Source organism: Silene latifolia, chromosome 1 (assembly GCF_048544455.1).
Source record: "Silene latifolia isolate original U9 population chromosome 1, ASM4854445v1, whole genome shotgun sequence".
NCBI lineage: Eukaryota > Viridiplantae > Streptophyta > Magnoliopsida > Caryophyllales > Caryophyllaceae > Silene > Silene latifolia.
Window position 1 is genome coordinate 149,331,466 of NC_133526.1, and position 17,619 is coordinate 149,349,084.

The window sequence follows — 17,619 nt, forward strand, 5'->3', positions numbered from 1 at the left end:
AAGCCTATATTTTGTATTACAAATCTCGAGAAAAAATAGCATTTTATATATTTTAAAATTTTGCTCTAGATTGATTGAATTCCTGGTCCTGCCCTTGATTTTAGTATGTAAAGATATAAGTTGTTTAGAGACGATAAAAAGATTAGAGAGGTGCCAGAATTTTTTTGTGAGAGGGAGAAAATTGTTGAAATTAGCAAAAATGTTGATGACGATTATCAAAAGTGTCGACCAATAGCTTCTTTTATCGTAATTACGTTTTTCACATACGGACTTTACTTTTTCACACACTTTTTCATTAACTTTTCATCTGATACCCTTCTTACCTAAAATCTAATTAAATTAACTCTATATCAACTTTTTTTTTTCCTAAAACTTAATCTAATTAATGAAGTAATTTATTTGGTTAGCTCTCTTGGAATGGATTGGAATGGATTTGCTCCATTCCAATGTTTGGTTGGAGTCTTTTGGAATGGAGTTAGATACTCAATGGAGTTATTCTAACTCCATTCCAACCCCCTAGAATCCCATACCCAACTTCTCCCCTTGGTATCAAACTCCATTCCCCCCTTCTACAATTTTAAGATGAACCAAACAAGTTTACGAGAGAATGGATTTAGAACCCCATACCATTATGGATTCATATTCCAATCCATTCCATGCTATTGAACCAAACGCCCCTTTACTTGTTTATCAACTCTTGATACTTTGTATTATTTGTTGAGTTGGTCGGACTAACATTTTCGGTTACTTGTCGTTAGGAGCACCTAGACCAAAACAATATTTATAACTTCACAAACTACTCTACTATTAGTAAAGAGGTAAGTAAAGATCGGATCCCAAGGGACGGGTATTGATGTAGGATTTTCGATTGCAAGTAGTGGTGTCCAAGGGTGTCACAATTTGGGTTGAGATAAGAAGATCACTAAACTAAATAACAATGTAAATAAACAAGCAAGATGATTAAAATGAGATGTAAACAATTGATTAAAAGCACTAGGGTGTCATGGGTTCATAGGGGATTCATGGGAATTGATCATACAAACATATTCTCAAATTATAAGCAAGCAATTATTGTTGTGATCGGATTGAGTTGGTTTATATCTTACAATCCTAGGAAGGTTTGGGTCCCGGAGCCGAATCGATTAGATTGTACAACACCTACAAGTCGACTTAATCCTCTCTACTCAACTATATGCATGGTCTAATGAGACTCGAGTTGGTTTATGTCTTACAAGTCTCATTGAAAAGGTAAGTGATGGGTAAAAAATGCAAGGATTCATAGGCTCGCATTTTATCAAACATAACATGTGCATAAGTTGAGATCACAACAAGCAAGCAAATAAATTATGTGAACATATTTGATTAAGCATGAATCATCCCCCATGTTGGTTTCCCCTAATTCCCCATTAACCCTAGCTAAGAGACTACTCACTCATTATCAAGTTTAACATGCTAACAAGGTTTTCAATCATATTAACAAAGCAAAACATGATGAATGAATGGAAATGATTAACAATAATTAAAACAAGGGTTAAGAGAATTATACCTAATTATGATTCCAAAATAATAAGCAAAGAATAATAGAAGTACTTGATGAATGATTGGAAGGTTGTCAATCCTACAAATAAACCCCAAATAATCTTCAATTACCCAAAATAAATGATGAATAATAGAAAATTAAGGAAATGATATTTGTATTAATGCTTAATTAAAAGTTGATTACAAGATTAAAATGAGATTAAGATTGCATAAGAAGAACATGATAATCTAACTAGTACAATGGGGTATTTATACTAAGGATTAGGTACATAAATTAGGGTTACTAAGGGCTTAAATGACGATTAAGACCCTTAAGAAAAGTTGAGGAAGTGCTCCTCTCGAAGGAGATACTCATCTCCGCTTCGCTAGTCTTCAAAGAATACGCGCATCCCGAGTGGACTGAAGAGGAGACGGCTTGCACTGGGAAGGAATCCGAGCGGCCTGAGGCATGAGACGCTCAGATTGTAGAGGGCTAGGACGAGCGGACTGGCTACGGGACGCTCGGATTGTAGCCAGCCAGGACGCTCATCCCGTGGCCATGACGCCCGGATAGTAGCTCAGCAAGGCTTCTTCTTCTTTTCTTCTTCCAACAATCCTCAAGGATCTTGTTGGGGATGCAAGTGTTAGGTTCATATACCTATTATTAGACTCCTCTAATAGTGAACTAATTAACTTGTTAATTATATGTTCTTTAGATCTAGTGCATGCATAACAAAATGAAATATTTATAAGAAAAACAATGTTCCTCACATTGATATATGGTTCAAAAATGTGGGCAAAAGTAAAGTAACCTTCCTTCACTTGTTCTTGAGCTTAAAGTGATGGATGATCCTCCTAAGACTCCAAGTATAGAAGACACTCCAATAAGTTGCACCCAAGATTAATCCCAAAAATTCCTACTAATATTAACTAGATTTGTAGTAGAAATGTTCCCTTAATATTACTAATATTTCTAATATTACTACCTCTAGTAATATATTGAGTGTATTAGTATTTGTGAGAGTTTATTGCAATTTGCATGTGAGGGAAATATAGAGAGAAAAACAAGCAAAACAACTAACTAGGAAAAATGAGCAAAAATGCTCATCTTATGGAGCCAAAAAACCAGTGGCCATTCCCATGTAAGGAATCTTATTGCTTTTGTTTTTACTCTTTTGTATAGTGTAGGTAGAGTGTAGGGAGCATAGGTGTAAAAAGTAGTATGAAAAGGCTTGTGTGATATGTCACAATCACACTATAACCAACACAAACAAAGGACAAAAGAGCATCTTTTGTTCTCTTCATATGACCGAAATGTTGGACCCATTTCGGTCCATTTATGCCTTTTGTCATTTGTCCGACAAATGCTTATAAGTCATATGTTTAACTATCTTACATAATTAATTATTAATGTAATCATTTAACACTTAAATATTACAATTAATAATATAATATACACTCCATTTTTTTAGTAGTATACTACCATTATATCAACATATAATGGGTCCCATAATTACTAGTTACTTAAAATTACAATTTCTTGTAACTTTAAATAACTAATTACCTCCACCTCAGAACTTATATAATACCTCAACCAATTTAGTAATTTAACACTTAATTACTAAATTAAATCTTATTTAATCACATTACAATAAGACGCAAAATTACACTCCCATAATTAAGGAATTAATTAATCTGTATCACATACAATTAATTAAATATCTATTTGGGCCTGATCCTATAGGTGTGACCTAAAGGGATCAACTGATCACCACCGTCACACGACAGTAATGTCAAACTCTAGTTAGCCAATCATTACCGATTAATGACGGTCAGTCGACTATATAAAGAATCATCCCTCGCGTATTCTTAGTATGAGATTTAATAATGATATTTAAATCATGTGATCGCACTATTGTCGAGGACATATTTTCCAACAATCTCCCACTTGTCCTAGACAAGTGTGCGTCACCATTTCTCTTGTCCTATTAAAATCTCCCACTCAATGCAAGGTGTCTTGCAGGTCGTACTTACACTTGATCATATCTTGAGTGGTTTTCTCGATCTGGAGATTAACTGTCTTACCGGAATTATCTATCATAGATACCTTCCGAGCGTGGCCACGCATTTCTAGTTAACTACTCCTCGAGTGGCCTTGAGATTTCAAACAACCCTGACAAGGGGTGGACAATTCCTATCGCCCTATTCCCTTCGTTCAGCCACAGTCCATCATAACCCAAAATATACCCAGTTTGACCTCATTTACGAAATCGTAGAGTATAAATCAAAGCTAATCAGAAGTTGTGCCAACTTGGGCGAATAGTCTCTAGTCAAAAGAATTGACTCATAAGAATACTATAGTAGCTCTTGCCACGACCAGGCTTTATGAATTACCAGAACTCTATAAGCGGTCACTGCCCGACAGAGTGTCCCATACAGTCTTCCTATGTGATCGACTAGTCATCCCATATGACTCTATGACACTTGAACTTGACATCAATCGCATCACACTCTAGTCACTTCGAGACGTCACCTCATATAAGTAACTAGGGGCGAATACCATATCAATCCAGTTCACTTTAATGGGGTTCAATTTGTCTCTACAACCCATTCGGATACGACAAGGTAGCGGGTGAGTTTAATAAAACTCAAACGATAAATGTGATTATCACATATGAATAGTCAATACACTATTACTACTTCATATTCTATAATCTTTAGTGTATTATAAAGACTAGTTAAAATGCAATACAAGCTTGGCAAGTGGATATATCGGATATCCATATATTTCATCTTTATTAATTGCTATTTCCTTCCATTCAATGTCATCTCAAATGACATGAATTTATCTAAGTATATGTCTAGACTTCTTACTAGACTTGGATTCTTTAACTTGAAAGATGCTCCCACTGTTATCGCATAACATGTGACAAAATCATTTGTAGAGGGATTCACCCTTAATCCATACATTGACGATTTTATCACAATTTACTTAGAATCCTTTTGTAGAATTTGCAATGCACGAAACTAAAACACTTTTCTTAGTTTCTAACTCTTTAGTCAATAAGTCACCCTAGGATTTCGACAAATCCCTTTTGAGTCTGGGAACTAAAGTTTGTGCAACACTTCAACACCCAACTTAGTTTGTCATCCAAACATGTGAACGAATCCTTAATTCTTCTCAAGAATCTCAAGGATGTTCTTTAAGGCTTTCACAAGCCATATTATGGGAATTATCCCTTTTATTGACTTATTATGCTCTCAGCATATATCATATCATGGCATGTGCGTCTGTTGGCATACATGATCATTCTAATGGCGGAAACATTAGCAATCGATTTCATGCGATCAACAACTTAATAGGTTTAGTGAATGACTATGACTCCATCATAGTATTTCCACTTCTATCAACTTTAATAGCCTATTTAACCTTGTTGATGTAAAACAGATGTGAAATATCTTATCCTCATAAGACCCTCAACTCTATGCCAATATTATCTCACATAGATTCAAAATCTAGAATACTTTGCATCCCATTCCAAGTCTCCCAATTACTCTTGCCAGAAAAGAGCATTGGTACATTATTCTCAATAAGTAATATGTTATCAACATATAAGACATGGAGAAACAATTCTACCTCCCACTTAACTTCATGTATATCATGATTCTTCAATCATGTGAATGAAACAATTCACTATTATCACATGAACGAAAAGTATAATCCTTTAATGCTTGCTTAAGATCATTCTGAGATCACTTAAGAAAGCTACGCATAATATGTTAGGATTCTTAGATCTTCATCTAAGATTTTGTGTTCGAAACACTTCCTTCTCTAAATTCCCACTTTAGAAAAGCGAATTCAATTTGCCATTTTTTTTATTAAGATGAAATGTGGCAATTCCTAACACAATTTATCTTGATCAACATCTCATGTAAATCTTATGCATTTATGTACTCTAAAGCTCTATTTACTTTTGAGGAGACCCTCGCCTTAAAGTAAATCTACTCTTGAGTAACAATTTTTGGATTGTAATGCTTCGACTCGTATGTAATAAGGTCATGATACTATCACTTTCACAAAGTAATATTTTTAAACAATAAGACATGTGCGATAAACTCCCACTGAACTATACTTCCATTCTATCTTCATAGACTATAGTTCATCTAGACTCCCACTCTATAATTCTATTACTTTCACAAAGTAACATTTCAACTATGAGAGATGTTTGTAACGATTCAATCTACTCCCACTCTATCTCTCAGAAATACATTTATCTTCTTGAGAGATAGTTTTGTGAGTCACAAACATATATATTTAACAGAGTATTAGGAGTTTACCTAGACTATGTATTATCATTCAAAAGGCCATCCTAACATGGCAGCTTGATAATATGCGAGTCTTATCCATGTCATCTGTTTAATAGACTCTCTATTCTAGGTATCTCCTGGTTGACCATTCGTTTAGAATAATGTGTCCATATGGTATCGTAAGTTCCCTACTTGATGAGTTCAAAAACTCATTATAACTTTAATTGATCTTACATAAGTAAGTTGTTACTTTTAGTAATGATGACATAAGGAAAATCAAATTCATAGCTTATGGACATATAATGATCCCATCATCATAATCGTCTATTTGATCAATTTAAGTTGTCTATCTAAGGTTTCTCTACGCAAGTAATTAATGATGATGCTTTTAGAACAAGTAATCGTAATAAAACAAGTGACTTGGGTTGCAAACCAAGTCACAAATATCCAAAATACAACCCGTGTTTAAAGGATACAAGCCAATTTCCAAGTCACACAAGGAAATCAAAATAGTTCTAAAAACATGAAATACATCATAAAATTAAAGACAAAGCAAATAAAAGCCAAGCTTCCATTGATCCATCACCACGGTCGGCTACTCTAGCTTCCCACATGATCCTCTAGGCTTGCTTCTCCTTGCCTTTGTCCTTGCTAGGAGGCCCTATTTACAATAAAAAGGGTAATCATCACAACTTGTATCAACATACCAAAGTTGAGATTGAAACATAAAAGATAGGAATAGTTATATACCTACTGGAATAACCTTTCCAGCTTTGATGTCGCCAAGGTATTTGGAAAAATTTCTCTTCCAATGCCCAACACCACAACAATAGTGGCACTTGTCCCCGGTGGGGGCACTGAACTTGGGCTTGGAGGAGCTTGCTTCATAAATCTTAGCTTTGTTCCTGTTGGGAGTTCGCTTCTTTTCCTTTTTCCCGCCTTTCTTGAAGGTTTTCTTGCTCTTATGATTAACATTGAGCACATCTTTTGTGGTGCTAACACTTAGCCCCATGTCCCTTTCGGCTTGCACAAGCATTTTGTGCAACTCATCAAGGGAAACTTTCTTATCATGCATATTGAAATTCACCCGGAATTGAACATATGCTTTGATTTTGTTGAGGGAATGAAGGATGTGATCAATCACGAGTTCATTGGGAATCTCCACCTTATGCATTTTCAAGGTCTCAACATGTTCCATCAACTTGAGCACATGAGGGCTCAACTTTTGGCCCTCCTTGATGTTAAGATCAAAGAATGCGGAAGCCGCCTCATATTGAATGACCCTAGGAGCTCGTGAAAACATGTTCACAAGCTTCATGTAGATCTCATGAGCGGTGCTAATCTTTATAGCACTTCGTTGGAGTTCGGCCTCCATAGCAAAGATCAACACATTTTTGATCGTGGCCGACTCCTTTTGGTATACCTCATAGGTTTGCCTAGCGGCGGGGGTGGACCTAGTATTAGGTTCGGAGGGAGATGCCTCGGTAAGGTAACGAAACTTGTCGTCACCCTGCGCGGCCAAGCAAAGTTGCGCGTCCCAATCGGCGAAATTAGACCCATTCTTTTCTAACTTACATCAATCCATGAAGGATCGGAGCCATGACACATTGGTAAGCGTGGTGGAACTAGTGGATGCGGACGTGATTGGAGTTCCCATTGCGGTTGATAAAACAAATTTGACTACAAAATAGGAAATGAAGGAATTAATTATCATCTATCGTTTTAATAATACTCGTAAATTTAACTACAAGTATTGCATTTATATAGTGACCTCCACCCAACTATATAAATGATTCCGAGATCCAAATTGATATCAACTCGGGCACGGTGAGCCGATTCATCCCTTATTAATATAACTCGGTGGATTAACACTTTAATCGATTCTACTTTTAGAACTCTCGGTCGATAAAAATTACTCTAATTTTCATCTTTAGCCCGGAACACATGCGACTACGGTCAACAATACTTCCGTTGAGCTCAATCCAAATTTCGATGTAATAACATTTTACTACCCCACTTCGCCAACGTAACAAGGTTTGTATTACGGTGAAGCCGGATTAACTCCCTTATGAAATTGGTACTTCATGGGTTCTACTATTTGGTAAGGTTATATCTCAATTATTATATGTGAGAGGTCTTGTCAATTTATTATCTATCACGTTTTAAGTGAACTAAAGCGGTGAACTACGATAATTATAATTGACACGGTCGATGACTCGATATGATATGCATGTGTTGTTATGGCGATTCGGCAATACATGTAACATATTAAAAGAAATGCAAAGCAATAAATAAAATTCCTAGTATGGCCTTCCTAAAATAGAAAATCAAATAATCTATTACATATTCGAAAACCAACTCCTTTGGTCCCTTGAATCTTCAAATGACACGCCTCCCAAGACACCAGCTTCGTCGGATCACCTTTCCGAATGGCACCGTCTTTGAAGATGCTCCATAATTACAAATAATAATAAAAATACAAAACTATTCCTATTATACATTTGTAAAATGGAAAAACTAATAAAATAAAAATAAAAGTGATACGAGATCACATTAAATTACAACCAAATCAATATTCCATTTCATTACGGGTAATATTGATTAAAACTAAGGCCATACTAAGATAAAATTACATAATTCAAAATTATATAAATAAAAGACATTCAACAATTGAAATATGCAGCATTATAATATGTACCTATCATGCCAAATGATGTGCCAAATCGCCCTATTTAACTTATGTCGTACATATAACCCGGTTTTATGGAAATGCGTGATAATAACCTTTTAAAATCACTAATTAACACTTAAATAACATCTAAGCTCAAGTTAATTATCCTAACACTTTTTAGGACTCACAAATTAGTTATCACTCAATTTTTGACAATAATTCAACTTGATATAATTTTATGCTCATTTTTGACCTTAAAATCATAATATTTATGAAATAAATCCAAATTAATTTATAAAAATTTCAAAATTTGAATTTTTAAATTTTTAAACATTTTGGAATAATTCCATGACACTCATAATGTCAAAAATCATGGTTAAAATTTTCGAATTAATTTTGAGAAAATATGGTTGCATTTTATCGATTTTATCTCATAAAATATATCAAGCATCCAAAAATTCCTCCAATAATTTTTATAACCTTAGATCTGATTAGTGGGATATTAATGCAACTTAAAATAATTTTCTCAAGCCATACAATACGTTTTAGCTAATTTTGCTAAATTAGTCACTATTTATGCCATTTTTACTCTAAAAATCCATAAATCATGCTAAAAGAGATATTTTAATCTCGAAAATTACATACACTCTGTAAATTATGCATGTGAAATCATATTAAAAAATCATGGCTTAATTAGAAATTTAACTATTTATAACCATTATACCTCTTTTAATTCATTTTTATCTCATAAAAATCATAAATCATGAAATATTAATCAAATTAATACGAGTTTTTACACACAACTTGTAAAATATGCATGTGAGGTCATATAAAATTTCCAAAGTCAGAAACTTAGTTTAACTATTTTTAGCATTTTAATTCCCATTTTAGTCATAAAAATGTAATAAAATCACTAAAAATCATTAAAATGAGCAATAAATTTCCATAAATCATAAAAATAACCTAAAAACATTTTAGGACCAGAATATATAACATGCATGGTGATTTCGTGGCTTATACTTATAAATCACAAATTTTTAGTTTTATATGTTAACCTTTTAACTCGGAAAAACAATAACCGATTATGCATGCAACATCCTTATGCTCTGATACCACTTGTTAGGTTCATATACCTATTATTAGACTCCTATAATAGTGAACTAATTAACTTGTTAATTATATGTTCTTTAGATCTAGTGGCATGCATAACAAAATGAAAGATTTATAAGAAAAACAATGTTCCTCACATTGATATATGGTTCGAAAATGAGGGCACAAGTAAGGTCACCTTCCTTTACTTATTCTTGAGCTTAAAGTGATGGATGATCCTCCTAAGACTCCAAGTATAGAAGACACTCCAATAAGTTGCACCCAAGATTAATCCCAAAAATTCCTACTAATATTAACTAGATATGTAGTAGAGATGTTCCCTTAATATTACTAATATTTCTAGTATTACTACCTCTAGTAATATATTGAGTGTATTAGTATTTGTGAGAATTTGTTGCAATTTGCATGTGAGGGAAATATAGAGAGAAAAACAAGCAAAACAACTAACTAGGAAAAATGAGCAAAAATGCTCATCTTATGGAGCCAAAAAACTGGTGGCCATTCCCATGTAGGGAATCTTATTGCTTTTATTTTTACTCTTTTGTATAGTGTAGGTAGAGTGTAGGGAGCATAGGTGTAAGAAGTAGTATGAAAAGGCTTGTGTGATATGTCACAATCACACTATAACCAACACAAACAAAGGACAAAAGAGCATCTTTTGTTCTCTTCATATGACCGAAATGTTGGACCCATTTTGGTCCATTTATGCCTTTTGTCATTTGTCTCACAAATGCTTATAAGTCATATGTTTAACTATCTTACATAATTAATTATTAATGTAATCATTTAACACTTAAATATTACAATTAATAATATAATATACACTCCACTTTTTGAGTAGTATACTACCATTATATCAACATATAATGGGTCCCATAATTACTAGTTAGTTAAAATTACAACTTCTTGTAACTTTAAATAACTAATTACCTCCACCTCAGAACTTATATAATACCTCAACTAATTTAGTAATTTAACACTTAATTACTAAATTAAATCTTATTTAATCACATTATAATAAGACGCAAAATTACACTCCCATAATTAAGGAATTAATTAATCTGTATCACATATAATTAATTAAATATCTATTTGGGCCTCATCCTATAGGTGTGACCTAAAGGGATCAACTAACCACCACCGTCACACGACAGTAATGTCAAACTCTAGTTAGCCAATCATTACCGATTAATGACGGTCAGTCGACTATATAAAGAATCATCCCTCACGTATTCTTAGTATGAGATTTAATAATGATATTTAAATCATGTGATCGCACTATTGTCGAGGACACATTTCCCAACAACAAGGATCTTCTCATCATTGCCCATCTACTACATTATTTTCATAGACTTCTAGTCTTGTCTTCACTTTGATGCTTGGTCATTGAATTTGATCAATTTAGCTCCATTTTGCCATGAAAATGCAAGGTTTGCACTTCTCTCCTACCAAGGAAACAAAACCTCAAAGAATATGCAAAACGAAAGACTAAAGATAGTAAATGACCCAATTATGCACTAAAAGGCATAGGAACAAGGCTAATTCGATGAGTAAATATGCTCAAATATTGGTCACATCAAATATCCCCAAACCGAACCTTTGCTCGTCCCGAGTAAAGAGGTGACAAAACTAGGACCTTATTTAAACTAACCTACTAATATAGCCGATATGAGACAATTAGCGGGTCTCACTTCGTCCCTTCAACTCACAACAAGACAACCATGAGGTATGATGCCTTCTTTCAAGGCAAGGTGGGTCTTGCCAAATGGCGATAAATCCAATCATTAAAGTACACAAAACAAGTAATGGATGCATCTACAAAAGAATAGCCACTTTCTTCATCTAAGTGGCGTAAATTATCTAAAGGGGAAGCAATTCAAGGGTACACATTCCATTATAGATATAGTTTCTTCAAACTACTAAGCCTAGAAGGATACCAATAAATCACCTCCAAGTTGTGTCAAGCTAGGGTACCTTTGTCTTCAATCGTTAAATGCTTTTTGTCAAGAGTAGACTTCCTATGGTGTTAGAAACACTGGAGGATCCCGGAATTCCCCTTCTTGCCTAGACAAGAAGAAGGGTCGTCCCCTCTCTACCATGCACAAAAGTGGATACGATGGAAATGGGATCAATAGTTTTTGAGTTTCATTTTGGGAGTTTGCTTTTGTTGTTGTTTTTTTCCCAAATTTCTTGTGGCATATAACATTTGAGAACACTTTCTTTTTGCCATTTCTTTGATGTTTGGCATTTTCAACACTTGTCAATTTCAACTTTTCTTTGCATTTCTTTTTGAACATTTTCAAAGTCACCCCATTTGTAGTGAGGGTGCTTATTTTTGAAGTTTTAGGAGTCTATTTTTGCTCCTTTTTTATTTTGATGCAATTTGCAAACTTTTTCACTTTTCATTTCATTTCTTGAACTCAAATTTTGAACAATTTTTGTGTCCATTCCCTTTGATGACAAAAATATGGTAGAACATGGATGATGGTTGCATGGTTTCAAGGGTCACCTTGGAATAAACGGTAGCCAAGGAGTTATCACATCACAAGGTACTCTTGACTAAGCCTTAATCCATGGGTCAAAGGATACTAGCATCACACATCCTAGGGTGTTTTACAAGTATTCTAATAAGCAAAGTATTAAGAAGAAAAAGTATCTACAAGGGCCTTATATACACTTGTCAAGCTTCCCAAATAGATGGTTTCACAAAATTTTCTAAACATGCAAACTACATGCCATGATGTAACTAACATTTATACAACCTAATGCATATGCTTCTACCAACTAGTATGCCAAATAATCTAAATGCAATCCTAAATTCACATTGTTTATACCGCATCAATCAAAATAAAGCCACATAGTCATTAACATAAAGAGGAAAAAGGAGATTGGAAAGATCATACCATGCGGTCTTCAATATCCTCATGTCTCGGATGTGGCGTAGTCGGTCAATGTGAAAAGGATAAAAAAACACAATATATACAAACAATATATACAAGACTACACTACAAAGGAAATGAACATGTTTTTGGGTTTTTCAATTTTTCAAATTTTTTCGTGTTTTCGAAATTTTTTAATTTTTTTGGTTTTTGTTTAAATAAGTCAAGTTAGAATTTCCCATCCCCACACTACTATGGGCATTGTCCTCAATGGCCAATACGATAGGAAATTATTCAATTTATATGAAAATGCATGATTTCTAAGCTAAATGCAAATTATATGATATATAAACAAGAGTGAATGCAAACTAAGCTATGCTATATGATGCATTGTTTTTGTTATGGTGGAGAGCATAATTTAGATTAGCTCCCAATGCATATGCATAAACTTCCCCAAACCAAAATAGACACTATTTCTAATGTCAAAAATTGGGGGAGTTCATGCATAAAAAATGCAATGCATGAAACTAAAATTTGTCATTTTGGATTTTGAAAATGGGAACAATAAAAATGAACACCTTAATGGAACCAAGGTGTTAGTCCTCCAATGGGGCTAGGACTCCATAAAATGATCAAGATAAAAAAAAAAAAAAAAAGAGAAGTAGACAAACCATAAAGGAGGTGTAAGCATGTAGGATCCTCCAAGAGTTTGCTAGTCCTCACCAATCGTTTCATCATCATCGTCTCCATTATCATTGTGACACACCGCGATAACGCGGAAAATATAAGTTATAAATTCAAGCGGAAATTAGAAAATTTTTGAAACTTTTAAAATTTAAAGCGCGGGTTCATTAAAATCCAAAACATAAATAAAGAATGCGGAAATAAAGTTTAAATTTTACAAACGTGATAGTCAAGGTGAGGAAAAATATATCCCTCGAATGACAATACAATCAGGATGTTCTAACAGTGGTTCCAAAGTCCCTAGTGTTCCCTCCACTTCTCTTTCTCTATGAAGATTGCTTCTTGGAATATAAGAGGTTTCAATTGTCCTGTAAAACATAGTGAGGTCAAGGATTTTCTTGGGAACAATAGACTGGATATTCTAGCTCTTCTTGAAACTAGAGTTAAGCATAATAATGCCTCCAGAATTATTCAGGCTAAATTCAAGGATTGGATTACTGTTTGCAACTATAGCAAACATTATAATGGGAGAATTTGGGTGTTTTTTAACCCTAAGACAACTGCTATTCTGCATAAAGTTGTTGAAGCTCAGTTTATTCATTTCAAGGTTCATCACTTTGAATCTAATCTGGTCTTTTTTATCAGTATGGTCTATGGCAGTAATAGTGCTACTGTTAGGGAGCAGCTTTGGGATGGCTTACATAGCATCTCAACTGATGACCCTTGGATTGTGCTTGGTGACTTTAATGTGGTCAGGGTCCCTTCTGAAAAGATTAGCAATAATCCTCCTATTTTGTCTGAAATGACTTCTTTTAATCAATGTCTTTCCTCTTGCCATATTGAGGATATTACTAGTACTGGTTGTGATTTAACCTGGACTAATAAGCAAGAGCCCTCTTCCAGAGTTTGGTCCAAACTTGACAGGGTCTTAGTCAATCCTGGGTGGATTTCTTCTTTGCCTAATTCTTTTGCTCATTTTTCTGAATCTGGTCTTTCTGATCACTCCCCTGTCATTGTCTATATTTCTGATGATAGGAAGATCAAGAAGAGGTTTAGTTTTTTGAATGGCTGGATTAATCATCCTGATTATATTAGTACTGTTGCTGAGGCTTGGAAGACTGATAAAAAAGGAAGTCCTATCTTCTGTTTCTTTGAAAAACTTAAATCTGTAAAGCATGCTCTCTCCCTACTCCACAAATCCGACTTTACTAGCATTTCTGCTAGAGTTAAGCAGGCTAAGAAAAGCCTGACTGACTGTCAAGCTAATTTGGCCAAAGATCCTTTCTCTGCTGAACTTATTCATGAGGAGAAAGTTAAAATTCAGGAGTTTAGTAAACTCAAGGCTGCTGAACTTAGCATTCTGGCACAAAGAGCAAAAATTAAACACATTCAGGAGGATGATAATAGTACTAAGTATTTCTTTGCTAGAATCTCTGCTAGAAATCATCAGCATCAGCTTGGAGCCATCAAAGATATGTCTGGTTAGCTTCATTTTGAGCCTGATACTATCAATAAAGCTTTCTAGGACTACTATTTGAGTTTATTGGGACATGATTCACCTGTTCAACCTCTTACTGTTGCTGTCTTAGCTGAAGGTGCTTCAATTTCCTCCACTGATAGCACTGCCCTTGATGCTCCCATTTCTTTAAAGGAGGTTAAGGATGCAGTCTTTAGTATGGATAGCAATAGCAGTCCAGGTATGGATGGCTTTTCTGCTGGTTTTTTCAAATCTGCTTGGGCCATTGTGGGATTGGATTTGTGTAAAGCAGTTCATAGCTTCTTCAAAACTAGCTTTATGCCTAAGCAAGCCAATTCTACTATCCTTTCCCTTATCCCTAAGAAGGATGTCCCTAGTACTGTTATGGATTACAGACCCATTTCTTGTTGTACTGTGTTTTATAAAATCATCAGCAAGATCCTTGCCAACAGGATTCAGAAGGTCCTCCCCTCTCTTGTTGGAAATGAGCAAGCTGCTTTTGTTACTAATAGGAACATCTTTGAAAATATAATCCTTTCCCAGGCTTTAGTCAAAGGTTACAGCAGGAAAAATGTTTCTCCTCGTTGTTTGATTAAAGTTGATATTAGAAAAGCTTTTGACTCTTTGCAGTGGTCCTTTATCTCTAATACTTTGCTGCTCTTGGGTTTTCCTCTAAAGTTTAGAGGTTGGATCATGGGGTGTATTTCTAGTCCCTGGTTTTCTCTGAAGATCAATGGTGAACTTACTGGTTTCTTTCAAGGTAGGAGTGGTATTAGACAAGGTGATCCTTGTCTCCTTATATTTTTGTCCTTGGTATGGAAATTCTCTCTCGTTATCTCAGAAGAGTTTGTGACCAACCTCAGGTTTCTTATAATCCTAAGTGCAGTAAGATCAAGCTTACCCATCTTATCTTTGCTGATGATCTAATGATTTTCATTAGAGGAGATGTTCCTTCTGTCTCTACTGTTACTGATTCTCTTCATAAGTTTGCTCTTCTTTCTGGTTTACATGCTAACAATGAGAAGACTAGCATATATTTTGGAGGGGTTTTTGAATCTGTCAAAGAGATTATTCTTAGTTCTACTGGATTTTCTGAGGGAGATTTCCCTTTCAGATATTTAGGGCTCCCCTTGCACACTTCCAGACTTACCAGTGACATGTTTGATACTATCATCATCAAAATCCAGTAAGCAGTAGCTCACTGGTCTAACTGTTTCTTATCCTATGCTGGTAAATTGCAGCTCATCAACTCTATTGTTTTTGGGCTTGAGAACTTTTGGTGTTCTACTGTTCTTTTACCTAAAACTGTGATTTCCCATATAAATAAACTTTGTAAGGATTTCTTTTGGGGTATACCTGTGGGATCCAGAAGAATGGTCTATAAAAGCTGGCACCATATTTCTTCTCCTTGGTCTTCTGGTGGCTTTAACATCAAAGACCTGGAAGCATGGAATTATTCTCTCTTGATCAAATGGCTTTATTCTATTTCTGCTTCTGATCAGGGTTTATGGAGTAGATGGGTTCAGTCTTATATTCTTAAGCATGAGGATATTTGGCATATTACTTCCAAAGCTCATTTTCCATCCAGTTTCAAGAGTATTGTAGCTTCTAGAGACAGACTGGTGAAGCTTTCTGGTTCTATCTCTGCAGCTCAGCATCTCCTTCACAGTTGGATGCCTGGTTCAAAGTTAAATTTACAGCAGGTTTATGGTTTTTTCAGGAATGCTCCCATTGCTGGTTCTTGGACCAAAGGTCTCTTGCACTCTCAAATTATTCCTGGACACAGAATTGTTTTTTCTATGGCTGTTCAGAATCAACTAGCTACTATTGATAACCTCAAGATTAGGGGTATGCAATTTGTCAACAGATGCTCCCTTTGTGAACATGATGAGGAGTCTCATGATCATCTGTTCTTCAGATACTCTTATTCTGCTTCAGTTTGGCATCAGGTTCTAGCTTGGATGGGTCACCTGAGGTTGGGTCTCTGCCTTTATGATGAGCTGATCTTTCCTCTCAAAGGAGCAAAGGACTGGCAGATAGCTTGGTTTGATGTGTCTCTTACTACCTCTGTTCATCAGATTTGGACTGAACGAAATGCCAGAATCTTTCAGGGCCACTCTCATACTGTACTTGGGCTTGTAAAGAGAATCAAGTTTTTTGTTATTGTTAGACTGATTATGTGGAAACATCATCCCCAATATAGCCTCATAGAGGAGAGATTGTGTAATTAACATTGTATAGGTGTTTTTCTCTAGTGGATAGCTTTGCAAAAACTCATTGTAATTTCTTTCTTAATGAAATGAAATGATAATTTTTTGCAAAAAAAAAGTTATTAAGATAAAACCATATATGTTCCCATCATATCATTTCAAAATACCTATTTTGAAGAGGTCTCATCTTAACCTTATGGAAAGAGATTTTAATCTCTAACTCATTCATTTTATAATGATGCGTAGTAATGTCATTATTTAAATATGAATAATATCTAATACACGTCCTTCAAAATACACTTTTCGGAAGGAGGTTTAACCATTTCATTTTCATAATGAGGTTAAGTAATGACATTAGCGTGGTTAATACTTAACTTAGCTATTGTGGATATCGGTATATCAATCCTTGCAACTTCTAGTCATAAATCTCATTTATTTTCTAGGATGTAACTTCGATTCATTTAGGCTCTTAAGTAAATATCAATATTGAAACTATTGGTCAAAGATATCATAAACTAGTCAATTAAGACTTTACATTAGTCATTCTTCTTCCAAAACTTTCTTTTGGTCTCCTCGTGTAGTTATCTTGAGAACATATTCTTTTGATTACTTCACTTGGTCTCTTTTGTCATGTAGATCTATTCGAGACCATAGATCTCATCTATTCGTGTATACTATATAAATAGATATACCTTTATTCAAATCATTCTTCCTTGCGTAGATCTCATTTACACAAATTTTTCTTGATGTTCTTTGTGTCTT

At 34.7% G+C, this 17,619-nt stretch overlaps 1 protein-coding gene across 1 annotated transcript; it reads left to right on the top strand.

The window, feature by feature from the left end:
• Nucleotides 1-16,020: 16,020 nt before the first annotated feature.
• Nucleotides 16,021-16,878, top strand: LOC141657839 (uncharacterized). The gene has a single exon (XM_074465192.1). It carries the CDS (start codon nucleotides 16,021-16,023, stop codon nucleotides 16,876-16,878), a length of 858 nt encoding a protein of 285 aa, XP_074321293.1.
• The last annotated feature ends 741 nt before the right edge of the window (nucleotides 16,879-17,619 follow it).

Coding starts and splice junctions, on each gene's coding strand:
- LOC141657839 (XM_074465192.1), top strand. CDS start 16,021: ATGGTCTATAAAAGCTGGCACCATATTTCTTCTCCTTGGTCTTCTGGT.